The sequence below is a fragment of the Oncorhynchus kisutch genome, linkage group LG18, assembly GCF_002021735.2.
Source record: "Oncorhynchus kisutch isolate 150728-3 linkage group LG18, Okis_V2, whole genome shotgun sequence".
In the NCBI taxonomy this organism is placed as follows: Eukaryota; Metazoa; Chordata; class Actinopteri; order Salmoniformes; family Salmonidae; genus Oncorhynchus; species Oncorhynchus kisutch.
In genome coordinates this window covers 30,080,665-30,095,238 of record NC_034191.2, presented here as the reverse complement: position 1 = coordinate 30,095,238, position 14,574 = coordinate 30,080,665, and the positions used below count along the sequence as shown (strand labels likewise).

Sequence of the window (14,574 nt, the reverse complement as noted above, 5' to 3'; positions counted from 1 at the left end):
GTGTTCCATTTATTAAAGTGGCCAATGATTTCAAGTCTGTATATAGGTAGCAGCCTCCATGCTAGTGATGTCTATTTAACAGTCTGATGGCCTTGAGAGATTGAAAAACTGCTTCTCTCGGTCCCAGCTTTGATGCACCTATACTGACCTCGCCTTTTGGATGATAGCGGGGTGAACAGGCAGTGGCTCGGGTGATCATTGATTATCTTTTTGGCCTTCCTGTGACATCGGGTGCTGTAGGCATCTTGGAGGGCAGGTAGTTTAACCTGGTGATGCGTCGTGCAATCCGCGACACCCTTTGGAGAGCCCTACGGTTGTGGGCGGTGCAGTTGCTGTACCAGGCAAAGGTGAGTTCACAGCTCCGTTTGAGTGCAACTGTGTCACTATCACAGTGGCATTTTTTTAAAGCCGCAATATTGACTTCCTGCTCGTATTGCTGTGTCAGTGTGATAAATAGAACAGACACACAATGGTTGCTTGAGGTGGTGTCACTTTTTGGTTGAATTTATGATAACTTTGGTCTTAAATAGCTATCACGCCAGTAAAAAACAAGCAATCATAATACTTAATTATCTCAATTAAAGGGGTATGCTGACAAAGCAAAATAACATTACTGCCCATAGTTAAAATGAGAAAATCGACTACTCCCGGAACATCCAGACAGTCAGCCCAAAGTCGTCGACGCTCGGTCATGTGGAGAGAAAGGCTACTACTGTCTTTATATAACAAACGTTCGAATTGCTCTTGTTTAAAGCCGCCCCGCCCTGTACCACGTTGTTTGTGAATTGACTATTCCACCACGCCCTTTGTATGACTAATGGTACATTTATGACGGTTGACACGGCAAATGGTTGCAACACAAGAAATAAATTACATGTTTCCTTTAAGATTACTTTAAACAGACAACTGTGATGACTAATAAATGTATGGCGGAAATTGGTTTCTGAGGACACAGACCTGGAGACCGAATCATTATATTCGAATGATGGCTACTGCACTTTGTCCATGTGTTCAAGCACCATACCTTGTTGTTCTCCCTGGTGATTGGCTATTGCAGAAATGATACGTCTTGCCGTGAACGGATACAGATAAATCGTGGATTAGGAATGAATGATAGAACATGTAGTTTGTGTTAATCATAACACTATGAAATTCAATGTAGAAACAACTTTTTGAATCAACATGCTGAGTTGTTTCAATTCAACTGAGGAACGACTTTCACAATTTGTTTAATTGTCATGCTTCGTTTCTTTCATTCTAAGAAATAGCAGCAGGTCAGTCCATTCCAAGACTCCATTTCTTGTTTTCCTTGTCATTGCAGTGTATGGGAGGGAATAACATGTGTGGGCGGTCATAAATGGTATGCTTTTGGCCCTGATTTGTTACCTACTACTCTCAGCGCCATCTTGTTGCAACTCCTCTACGTATGTATGTGGAAGAGTTTCTACGAGGGGTCTCCGATTACCCTTTTCTTCAGTTTTGCTGATTGAAAGACTGGATCATTACACTGAAAAATAAAGTGCATACCCTGTAACATTTGCGCAACATTTTTACTTGTAACGTTTTGTTTCCAATACGGAGAAGAAATGAGCATCGAAACGCTTTTAGAAGCAGCAAAGTTTTTGGAATTGCAAGCCCAGCAACAACAGAAAGCACGTGGTATGTAAAGGTTGCAATCAATTATAGGTTTTCTAGAGGCTTTCAAAGTTTAAAGGATCAAACGAATTCGTTATTTAGATGTGTCAAATTTCAAAGTTATTTCTACTGTGAGAAGAATCTCTGCATGCATTTTACCTCTCTCAATGTAAATGGACTTTTACCGTAATAAATTATTTTGGTTTAAATTTAAAATGATGTGCACAGGTGATTGTATTGCTTTTGTTCGTGTTGTGGGGTTATGATTAGACTTCCTTGTCTCGACTATATAGTTGGCTCTACTGAGTTAAATGTCTTGAGCAATTTGAGGTGTGATGTGAAATGGTAGCCTATTTCAGTGGCTCCTTGTTCTAAGAAGTTGATTACAAATATATAATTTGGATGTGTGACAGGAGACAATGTAGCCATGTGAATTTTACTGCATTACAGACGTACGATGATCGAAACGCCTCCTATCAAGTCTTGAAACGATCTTGTTTATTTGCAACACTGTTTCCAACTATGATATCTCGGCAAAACTCTGTAACCTTAACATTTGGCGACCTCTTTTAAAGTTGAATAGTAACCTTCATTCATTATTTTACATTCGAGAAAACAACTCGCAGGAAAGGGCGGTGGCGACGGGAGCGCTAAATCCGTTTTGCATAATTTGACCTGACATAGCAGGGGATCATATGACAGATTTCAGGTTTCCCCCTCGGTTTCTGTAGCGATCAGTCTTTTGAACTCCTAAAATGATTGTATGAATACAACTTTACATTTTGTGATTTCGTACATGGCACTTTTTAAGCTGAAATGTAGACTAAATAGAGCATTCATAGTAAAGGAACCTTCGACTCACGCGCTAAACACGTATTTTTTTGCGTGTTGCTGGTGACGTGTCCAAATTGATGATGCCCCATATCTGCAACGGGGGCTGGCCGTTTCACCACGTGCATGCTCGGCACTCCTACACTCGGAGGCCCCCTCCCGCCCTGTTCTCTTCTCTCTAGTGTGGCTGCTGGTCAGTGTGGAAGAAAGTAGGGCAGTGTTTCTCCCGCTCGACTGTACTCACTCCTCTGCTATGTGCAGTGGTTATATAAGTAGAACTACACATGTTTTTAACTCTATTCTATCAAGGCTACAGAGCTGAAAACAACGATGCAAAATTTCACTAGATATTTAGTAAGTCAAGCAAACATTAACCAAGTAACTCCTCTCGCTGAATCTTGTTTTTCGTGTACTTTGAAAGTGTGTATGTTATTATATATGAGCTCATTGTAGTCTCGAGTCAACCAATTTACTGAAGAAAATAAGGTTATTGGAAAGTGTTTTAATTGACAAACTAATGCAGTTGACAAACAAACTTATACCAGACTTGACTCCCACGTTGATTTACAAAATGATGTTTATAAATTGCATGAGAACTAGGCTATACTCAACTGTTTCTCCAATTTTTACCGGAAACCAAGGAGCGGCATCATTCTCTCACATCTTAGGTCAATGCTTTCACTTCTGATTACTCATGGGTTGAGAACCAAGATGGTAAAAGTAACAACAACCCCTTCCTCTACCTTATCCACAGCTTCCTATTCACCAGTCAGTTTCTTGATTTGTCATTCATTTGCAGAGAGGACAGAGGGGTAATGACCTGTGTACATAGTCATTGAATGCTGGTCACTTCAATGTTTACATAGTTTTACCCACTTTATGTTTGTACTGTATTCTAGTCATGGCTCATCATATAACTACTGCTGTATACATATTTTCTATTAATATACTGTCAATAATAGCAATACACACCATCATATATATTTATATTCCGGACTCTGGCATCGCCTGTTCTTATATTTAATGTGTATTATTGGGTATTACTGCACTGTTGGAGCTAGAAACATAAGTGTTTCACTACACCTGCGAGAGCATCTGCAAAATATGTGTACGCGACCAATACTCTTTGATTTAGGAGTTTCAACACTCTGTACTCTGCACTTAAAAGGAGGTTTTGAGTATGTAATGGGTTTTTAAAGGACCATCCTCGGATGCATGTAGAGAAGGACTTATTCCTAGCTCTGGGCAGGGGTTGATCTCTGGAATGGGTTTGTAAAGGACCATTCTTCTCATGTACTTGTAGAGTGGAATTAGACAGTGCTGGCTTTGTATTTGATGTACTCAGTTTGACCTTTTGAATCCTACTCTGGGTGTGTGACTGGGCAAGGTTGAACCAATCCTTCTGGGGTTTGTCCGAACCAATCTAGTCCTCCTGGGGTTTTATGGGTTGTTCTTGTATTTGGGAGGAGAGCACTTAATGGACTGCAACTTCTCAGGGCTCCTGAACTTTGAACTCTGACTGCAATTTGTCACTAATGAGTGTAGTGGATAGGCCTGAGGTGGTGGTTAAAGAGTAATGATGATGGTGTTGTTTACACTGATGACAGTGCTAGGGTGTGCACTAATACTACCCTGGTCTTGAACATTTTATTTTTACTAACTTAAGTCGGCCTAGTTCAGGTTAATAAGGGGGGAATCAAAAATAAATTAAAACATTTCACAAAAGTAGTGCAGTGGGCCTTTTAATAGTCCCGTATTAGCGACCCAATAGCCTTCTGGAGCATGTGGGCAACCCCCACCCACACTCGAAGAACGATATCGCAGCACCCCCAAACTACTTCCCGCGGCTATGATCTGCTCTTTATTTGAGACTCTTATTTAAGACTGTGGTGGCTTTCAGTGTCTGATGATCTGACGTCTGCTGTGCTGGGGAGAGCAGAGCTGTTGCTTGTTCCTGGCTATGAAGAAAATATGTCCAATGCCTGTGTTCACTGTGAAATCATGTTCCATGTATGTTATGGCATTAGCCTCTTTTGGATGATGCACAGGCAGAGAGCGTTATTGTGACTGACAGACACACTGTTATGCTATACTTTGAGACTTTCGCTTTTGTCAATATTTTTGACTACAGTCAGCTATACCCTCCTGATAATCAGGTAAAGTACCACAGCTTGGGCCCAATCCATTGTATGACCTCAATATCTCCCATACTTCTGAAAGGTTCTCAGAACAACCCAATTGGATATGGTGGTCGAAGGGAAGAAGGCAACATTGTGTAGCTAACGTACTGTAATGGCCAGACTTGGCATGGCCCTGCTCCACCCCTTATCAACGTAAAGGATGGCTGTAAAAGCTCTCTTGTGTCTGATGGGTTCTAACACTGACGTTACCATGGCAACTGGACAACCCCCCCCTTCCCCCTAGTATCTACACATTGAAACACGTGCTGTTGGAGGGGGGGTGATTCTCCAATCTGATTGGATGAAGATAGTAGGTGAGGTCGTTGCTAGAACTCAGGGATTCAACCCCCTCTTTTCCTTTGTCTCTCTGGCTTGTCCAGGTTGTCGTCTTTTCTCCCCCACTCTGAGACGACATTGCGTATTCCTTGTTCTTTCAACACAATGTGAGCTCATTCTCAAAGGACAGCACGTGGACTTTATGTTAAGAGTATCAGTACTGAACTGTTCTAACAGACAAGTCTCTCTCTTTCTCTCCGTGCTCTCAGTAGATGTGGAGATATCATAGAAGGAAGTTTCCCAGAAAAACAATTCTGCTTCTGCTCTAAGCTTCACAAACTCTTCTTTACAGTATGTAGCCCTACACATACTACAGTCGTTGCATATGGGTCTCCAGTAAGGAGATTTAGTTTGGGGAATTACAGAAGCTTGTAATATCCCAACAGAATATATCCCTTTTTACATTGGAACTATGCCCGAATGAATGTAATGGAGCTAGAGGCATAAAACCTGCTTTTACTTGGACACACTGACCTTGGAATATACCCCACTCCCTATTCAAAAAATATATATAATAATCTCACAAACTGAGTGCAGCACAGATTTTACCACACACACTGTCAGCCAGTTCTCCTGTCATACTACAGACTAGAGGTCGACCGATTAATCGGAATGGACGATTTTCAAGTTTTCATAACAATCCGTAATCAGCATTTTTGGATACCGATCATGGCCGATTTACATTGCATACACTACATACACTCTACGGAGACTGCGTGGCAGGCTGACTACCTGTTATGCGAGTGCAGCAAGGAGCCACGGTAAGGTGCTAGCTAGCATTAAACTTATCTTATTAAAAGCAATCAATCTTAACATAATCACTAGTTAACTACACATGGTTGATATTACTAGTTTATCTACCTTGTTAATTTATCATTGAATCATAGCCTACTTCGGCAAATGGGTGATTTAACAAGCGCATTCGCGAAAAAGCACTCTCGTTGCACCAATGTGTACCTAACCATAAACATCAACGCCTTTCTTAAAATCAATACACAAGTATATATTTTTAAACATGCATATTTAGTTAATATTGCCTGCTAACATGAATTTATTTTAACTAGGGAAGTTGTGTCACTTCTCTTGCATTCATTGCATGCATTGTCAGGGTATATCAAATCAAATCAAATGTATTTATATAGCCCTTCGTACATCAGCTGATATCTCAAAGTGCTGTACAGAAACCCAGCCTAAAACCCCAAACAGTAAGCAATGCAGGTGTAGAAGCACGGTGGCTAGGAAAAACTCCCTAGAAAGGCCAAAACCTAGGAAGAAACCTAGAGAGGAACCAGGCTATGTGGGGTGGCCAGTCCTCCTCTGGCTGTGCCGGGTGGAGATTATAACAGAACATGGCCAAGATGTTAAAATGTTCATAAATGACCAGCATGGTCGAATAATAATAAGGCGGAACAGTTGAAACTGGAGCGACAGTTGTGCCGCCTATATGCGACAGTTTGTGCCGCCTGGCTCGTTGCGATCTAATTTGCCATAATTTTACGTAATTATGACATACATTGCACAACCTTCAATGTTAACAGGAATATTTAGACTTATGGATGCCACCCGTTAGATAAAATACGGAACGGTTTCGTCGTTCACTGAAAGAATAAACGTTTTATTTTCGAAATGCTAGTTTCCGGACCATGTTAATGACCTAAGGCTCATATTTCTGTGTGTTATTATGTTATAATTAAGTCTATTATTTGATATAACAGTCTGACTGAGCCGTGGTAGGCAGCAGCAGGCTCGTAAGCATTCATTCAAACGGCACTTTCGTGCGAAAGCCAGCAGCTCTTCGTAATGCTTCAAATTGAGCTGTTTATGACTTCAAACCTATCAACTCCCGAGATTAGTCTGGTGTAACCAATGTGAAATGGCTGGCTAGTTAGTGGGGTGCACGCTAATAGTGTTTCAAACTCGTCACTCGCTCTGAGACTTGGAGTAATTGTTCCCCTTGCTCTGCAAGGGCCACGGCTTTTGTGGAGCGATGGGTAACGATGCTTCGAGGGTGGCTGTTGTCGATGTGTTCCTGGTTGGAGCCCAGGTAGGGGCGAGGAGAGGGACAGAAGCTAAACTGTTACACTGGCAATATTAAAGTGCCTATAAGAACATCCAATAGTCAAAGGTATATGAAATACAAATGGTATAGAGAGAAATAGTCCTATAATTCCTATAATGACCTCAACCTAAAACTTCTTACCTGGGAATATTGAAGACTCATGTTAAAAGGAACCACCAGCTTTCATATGTTCTCATGTTCTGAGCAAGGAACTTAAACGTTAGCTTTCTTACATGGCAAATATTGCACTTTTACTTTCTTCTCCGACACTTTGTTTTTGCATTATTTAAACTAAATTGAGGCTAAATGGATTTTTATTGGTGTGTTATATTAAGTTAAAATAAGCGTTCATTCAGTATTGTTGTAATTGTCATTATTAGAAATGAATACATTTTAAAAAATCGCCCGATTAATCTATATCTTTTTTTGATCCTCGAATAATCGGTATCTGTTTTTGATCCTCGAATAATCGGTATCTGTTTTTGATCCTCGAATAATCGGTATCTGTTTTTGGTCCTCCAATAATCGGTATCGGCGTTGAAAAATCCTAATCGGTCGACCTCTACTCCAGACCTGTGTGAATCAACTCGTTAAAAGAATAAACAGCATTGAGTTTGTCATGTAGCCAGGCAACCAGCCAGCACCAAGAAGCGCAACGTAATGAGGACTTGGAAATGGCACCTATTCTCTATATAGTGCACTACAGGATTCCCTCAAAGACAAGCTCTGTTTAGTATAATGTCAATTCTTGTAACTAGTTTCACTGTTCTGGCAGGCAAGGCATTGCGGCTGCATTATAAGGCTCTTATAAGCTGGCAGAGTTCCAAGAGGCAGGATGAGGTCTATGCCTACAGGTCTGGTGTGAACGTATGTCAGTGGCCTATTTCAATTCAAACCATACAACGGCAATGTAAGCTGTGAACACTGCTAGCGTAGGTGAATGGCTGGCTGAATTCTTCCTTCCAGCTATTCTAGTTTTCCTCCCTCCCCTCTTTTTGTTTATTGATTTGTAGTGTTCCTTGATGAGTGAAACCCGGCTGTCAAACTCACTAGATGGAGATTAGTCAGAGGACGCTAGAAATGTTATGAAATGTTTCTGCTGGTACTTAACCTTGCTGCTCTAACTGTTAGCATGCTCTGTCCTCTAACTATGCCGTCTTTCTCTCCCCACAGAGGAGAATGAGCTGCGGGAGAAGCTTTGCCTCGAACAGCTATCTGACCACAAACGCAATGATGTCACTACCCACTCCTCCCCCATCCAGATGAACTATGTGACCCGAGCAGAAGACTCCTGCCCCTACTCAGAGCGCTGCCCCGCCTTTGTCCCGCCCCCACTGCCGCCCCCCTCCATGACTGTCATTCCTATCCCCATGATGACCTCCAACCACACAGGTCTGCCCCCCACCGTCCCAACCCCCTCTTCCACCACCCTGTCCTCCCAGGCTGGGGCAGCAACCCACCTGGCCTCCCCCAGGAGGGACCCTCACTCTCCAGGGCAGGGCCACCAGGGACAGGGTGTGCTTTTGGCTCTCTCTCCTCAGGTGAAGACAGACCACTCCCACCACTTGTCTTTGGCTCAATCTGGCAACCAAAAGCAGAATCATCACCACCATCACCTTCCACAGATTGTTTCCCCTCAATCTGGAACCCATAAACTGCTGCAGAAGCAACAACAGCAGTCTCCCCAGCTGGTGCAACCCTACCCTGGCTCCATCGTCTCAGCCTCCCAGCTGCATTCCTTACTCCCCCAGCCAGGGCCCCAGACTCCGTGCGGAGGCCAGACCAGCCCTGTTGGGGGCCGAGGCAGCCCCCCTGACCTGGACGGGAAGAAGAGGCCTGGAGGGTAAGTGGCCATTTAGTTATTTATAGGAGAGGATGGTTTGAACTTTGTTTGGATTTTTTTCCTCCATTTGCCTTTTAGTTTTCCTTTGTCTGTAACTGTGCCTGTGATTGTCAGTCACTTGTTGAGTGGTAAGGCACCAACGGTATCGGAAGAATCACGAACCATGAAAAGTCACTGCACTGAAGGATTCTTGGACTAAATGATTCTTGGCTTATGTACTTCATAATGGGTATGTCCTGATTGGACAATTGTGCAATAATCAGATCCAATTAGCTCCCTGTGCATATTATACAGTATATTGTTGAAGTAAAGTAGAAGATGATGGAGTACTTTATATTTGTTGGTTGATTTTGATTCTTGTTCTGTGAGTCTCGTCGTCTTGCCCATTCTGGACACCCAATCTTATAATGTGCTCCGATCTGTGCTTTTACAGGGCAGGGACAAGAGAAGTACATAACAAGCTTGAGAAAAACAGGTGGGTGCATCTCTCTCCCATGGTCACCTTTATTAAACAAAGAGGGTTGAGCTCTTTGCACAGGACAGTTTAAGGTTGAGATTAGGTGTGCACTTTTATTTTTATATATATTTTTTTAATGTATAATTGAACCTTTTTATTTAACTAGGTAAGTCAGTTAAGAACATTCTTATTTACAATGACGGCCAAACCTGCACGAAGCTAGGCCAATTGTGTGCCGCCCTATGGGACTCCCAATCACGGCTGGATGTGATACAGCCTGGATTCGAACCGGGGACTGTAGTGATGCCTCTTGCACTGAGATATAGTGCCTTAGACCACTGCGCAACTCGGGAGCCCACTTATTGCCCATGTCTTTTTTTCAACCGAGTTGCTTGCTTGCTTCTCTGTCCTGGTCTAAGAACAACTTATTCTCCCATTTATTCACTTATGGCTAATCTATAGCTATTGCATTTGTCAGACGATAATTGACATCTTGGACTTGTTAATGGCTTTGAATGTTCTGCTTATTCTGCTAGTACTTCCATGTACTGTAATAGTAGGGTTATAATGCCCAGAACGGGACTAAGTAGGGGAGTTGTTGCCGTACCCCTGCCTTTATCAGAGATGTTTTACCAGGAAACAGAAACCTGTTCAATGTGTCTTATGTTACTAGGAATTATTTATAAGTCCCAAATGGTAAATTGGTTTGCAGCATTTTTTTTCTTTTTGAATCTGAATATGTGAAATCACGTCTCGTCCTGCCTCTTCCTCTAACTAAAAGGCTCTTCTCTTTACCTTCATCCCTCCATCCCTTACACTCAGACGTGCTCACCTGAAAGAGTGCTTTGACACCCTGAAGAAAAACATCCCCAATGCAGACGAGAAGAAGACCTCTAACCTCAGTGTCCTGAGGAGCGCCCTCCGATATATACAGGTAAGCAACCTAGAAGAACTGCATGGCTGAGCAAAGGAGAAACTACTACTGAGTTGTTGCATTCAGTGTCGATTTTCACATTTGAATTTACGGTGGATTTTCTAGTTTTCCAATGTTGATTGTTTCCCTGTCAAGGGGAGCAGGGTCAGTTTTCTGTGAAGCTTTGTTTGAAGAAGCTTTTTTCCAGTAATGAAGTTGGAGTTTTATACTTGTGGATAATTTAATATGTGTTGTTGGCAGACCGTGTACTGCAGGGGTAGGCAACTAGATTTGGGGCAGCAGGTAGCCTAGTGGTTAGAGCATTATACTAGTAACCGGAAGGTTGCTAGATTGAATCCCCGAGCTGACATGGTAAAAATCTGTTGTTCTGCCCCTGAACAAGGCAGTTAACCCACTGTTCCTATGCCGTCATTATAAATAAGAATTTGTTCTTTTCTGACTTGCCTAGTTAAATAAAGTTTAAAACATTTTTTAAAGTCAGCCGCAGACCGATCAGGGGCCAGAACATGATTATAATAATTTGTACACTGCGAATTGACTAAAACCAAGTGAGATTTGTATTTGAAAATAACAATTTCAAACCTTGATTACATTGAGACATGACCATGTCTCCTTTTTTTATTTGTGAGAATACTTGGTGAACAGTGACTAAATTAAACATTTTTTTGCAGAATTTCTAGTGATTTTCAATTTTTGGTTTGTATTTGTGACCAACTTTTTATTTAGTTTTGTCATTTTCTTTTTACATTTTTACATTTTTTTTTACAGGTACATTTTTTGGGGACAAAAAACTAAAATATTTTTTTTGGGGGGGACAAAATAAATCACTCGCGGGTTGGTTTTGGACTGCGGGCTGCCTGTTGCCGACCACTGGTGTACTGTCTGGTGGTGTTGCTAGGAACTGTCTGAGCACTGAACTTTTCTGTTGCTTCTTCAGTGTGAAGTGATGGTGTATATTCCACCACATCTACAGGCGGTTTCTTGTGTGGGCAAACTGTCTGTTACAAAATTGGTGTAAATGGCAATTAATTTAAAATGAACTAAGATGATAACAATCCTTATGTTGTGTTAGTGCCAGTAGGCTGATATTGGAGCTGCTTTGTATGTCCTAAGGTCCTTGGTGTTCTTGGCAACGTCATTAGGTCTGGTCTGGTTAGTCCAGGGGAGGGAAGGACGTTTCTAGTCTCAAGCAGAAAGCTAAACTGTCTGGATATGCTCTGTTGCCTTTGGGTATAGGCGGAACAGAGTCTCCAATGAAAATGTACAAAGAGTTCATTAAAACCCTTTTGAAAGATTGATTAAAGATAATCTTAATAAAAAGCTTTATAAAACCTAATCTCATGAGATTAAAACCTTTTTTTTAATGGACTTTTGTGGTTGAAACAGGAATGATTGTAATTGTGGTTCAATGAGTCATGTGTGATACTGGCAGGGAGTATATCGAAAGCTGTGTGCAAGCAGATGACCGGTGTACAAAGCTCTTCGACTAAGCTATTTTAACTCAGGAGTGATGTGATCGAGTCCCTGTTGCTATGTTTGCTGTGTGTGTGCTTGTTTAATATGCACACACACTACTTTCCTGTGCACCTCCACCTCTGGTGCTGGTGAGGATCTGATCTTGTATGTTGGTGGCAGCGGTGGGGTTTTCCTCCCTGGGAGGTGCATGGAGGGGGGCTAGGGAGGGCTATGAGAGACTAGGAGAGAGGGAAACTAGGGCAGTGTGGGTGTACAGAGAACTCATGTCATCCAATCTCCCTCCTCCCCCTGCCTCCCTCTCTGTGTGATGAGTGGAACACTGCCGTGTTAGTGTGGCGTGTTCGACTAGCAGACTGACCCAGCACCCCCACCCCCACCCCCCCCTCGACAGCCAAGCTGGATTTAGGATGTATTTAAAGCACGTACTGGCCAGGAAACAAACAAACAACTACAGATATATATTCCACTCTTGATGTATTTACACTAGCATGGTCCTCCACTTTTAGGAATTTAACATTATCAGGATTTTTATTTTATTTAAGATTTTCAGTACATTGTAATATATTTCCATCTTAATAATGCACTTTTGCAGGACTGAATACTGGTATAAAAAAAATATCTTGAATAGTGTATGTTGTAAACTCCCACCAGTCTTAGAAGTTATAAGTATGCGACACAGGCCTACGTGTGCATAGTTGCTTCATGTTGCTATAAAACCATCGCATCCTCCGGTCTTCCCTTTTACTGATCAGTTTACTGTAAGAGGCTCCTTCTCAGTACTACTGTCTATGGAGCTCAGACTGAGCAGCGTTTCCTGATAGACAAGCTCAGTACACACACACACACTAGCCTATAGCAGGCCTCTCTCCTTGGTAACAGTTGACTAGTAGAAGTCGTGCTGAGTCACGCAGTTCTCGTCCCTAATTGTTATTGGTTGCACTCCAATAGTGGTGGGTTAGGGGAGAGCAATGGAGGGGTGAAAAGAAGAGTAGAGGGAGGGAAGAGGTGATGGGAGGGGTGTTTTAAAAGTCTGGTGCAGGGCAGGCACGTGTTTCCCGACTGCACGCGCCTCTCTCTCTCCCCTCTTGATCTCCTCTTCCATTTTTTTGTTACTTTAGGCTGGGGGCAAAGGGTGGGGCAGTCTACTAATGTGACCAATGAGCACCACATCAGAGTTTGAATAAGAGGATTTGGGCAGAGGATTACTTTTCATTTGATTCATCTTTGGACAGTGATGCTTGGCAGCCCTTCAGTCGCTGCAGCTAGCAGCATTACACTCAAAGTTCCAAAATAATAGACATTTCAAATCTCTTATGTGTGTGATATACACTGCTCAAAAAAAATAAAGGGAACACTAAAATAACACATCCTAGATCTGAACGAATGAAATATTCTTATTAAAAACTTTTCTTTACATAGTTGAATGTGCTGACAACAAAATCACACAAATTATCAATGGAAATCAAATTTATCAACCCATGGAGGTCTGGATTTGGAGTCCCACTCAAAATTAAAGTGGAAATCCCTGAGGGATCTCATCCCAGACCTGGACTAAAGCATCCGCCAACTCCTGGACAGTCTGTGGTGCAACGTGGCGTTGGTGGATGCAGCGAGACATGATGTCCCAGATGTGCTCAATTGGATTCAGGTCTGGGGAATGGGCGGGCCAGTCCATAGCATCAATGCCTTCATCTTGCAGGAACTGCTGACACTCCAGCCACATGAGGTCTAGCATTGTCTTGCATAAGGAGGAACCCAGAGCCAACCGCACCAGCATATGGTCTCACAAGGGGTCTGAGGATCTCATCTTGGTAGTCAGGCTACCTCTGGCGAGCACATGGAGGGCTGTGCGGCCCCCCAAAGAAATGCCACCCCACACCATGACTGACCCAACGCCAAACCGGTCATGCTGGAGGATGTTTCAGGCAGCAGAATGTTCTCTCCACGGCGTCTCCAGACTCTGTCACGTCTGTCACATGTGCTCAGTGTGAACCTGCTTTCATCTGTGAAGAGCACAGGGCACCAGTCGCGAATTTGCCAATCTTGGTGTTCTCTGGCAAATGCCAAACGTCCTGCACGGTGTTGGGCTGTAAGCACAATCCCCACCTGTGGACGTCGGGCCCTCATACCACCCTCATGGAGTCTGTTTCTGACCGTTTGAGCAGACACATGCACATTTGTGGCCTGCTGGAGGTCATTTTGTGGGGCTCTGACAGTGCTCCTCCTTGCACAAAGGCGGAGGTAGCGGTCCTGCTGCTGGGTTGTTGCCCTCCTACGGCCTCCTTCACGTCTCCTGATGTACTGGCCTGTCTCCTGGTAGTGCCTCCATGCTCTGGACACTACGCTGACGGACACAGCAAACCTTCTTGCTCGCATTGATGTGCCATCCTGGATGAGCTGCACTACCTGAGCCACTTGTGTGGGTTGTAGACTCCATCTCATGCTTCCACTAGAGTGAAAGCACCGCCAGCATTCAAAAGTGACCAAAACATCAGCCAGGAAGCATAGGAACTGAGAACTGGTCTGTGGTCGCCACCTGCCGAACCACTCCTTTATTGGGGGTGTCTTGCTAATTGCCTATAATTTCCACCTGTTGTCAATACCATTTGGGTTGTGTTTGTGTTTACCATGGTGTTTGTTCTTCATTGGTTGCCCTTTTCTTGTGGCAACAGGTCACTTCCTTTTAGGTGGTTGTAGAAATATATGTATATTTTTCTGGATTTTGATAATTAGCTGATATCCGCCTAATTCTGCTCTGCATGCAATATTTCGTGTTTTACATTGTACACAGGATATTTTAGCAGAATTCTGCATGCAGTCTTA

The 14,574-nt window shown here is 42.9% G+C and overlaps 1 protein-coding gene across 2 annotated transcripts in view; it reads left to right on the top strand.

The window, feature by feature from the left end:
- The first annotated feature begins 210 nt into the window (after positions 1–210).
- The window catches only part of LOC109875610 (max-binding protein MNT), a 28,251-nt gene continuing 13,887 nt past the window's right edge, over positions 211–14,574 (top strand). The window contains exons 1-4 of one of the 2 annotated variants that reach the window (XM_020467982.2): positions 212–1,659; positions 8,215–8,884; positions 9,318–9,359; positions 10,164–10,275. In XM_020467982.2, coding sequence (XP_020323571.1) covers positions 1,587–1,659; positions 8,215–8,884; positions 9,318–9,359; positions 10,164–10,275 — 897 coding nt within the window. In that variant the 5' untranslated portion in view covers positions 212–1,586. Of the gene's footprint in view, positions 1,660–8,214; positions 8,885–9,317; positions 9,360–10,163; positions 10,276–14,574 lie in introns of both variants that reach the window. The other variant, XM_020467983.2, reaches the window with a different exon arrangement.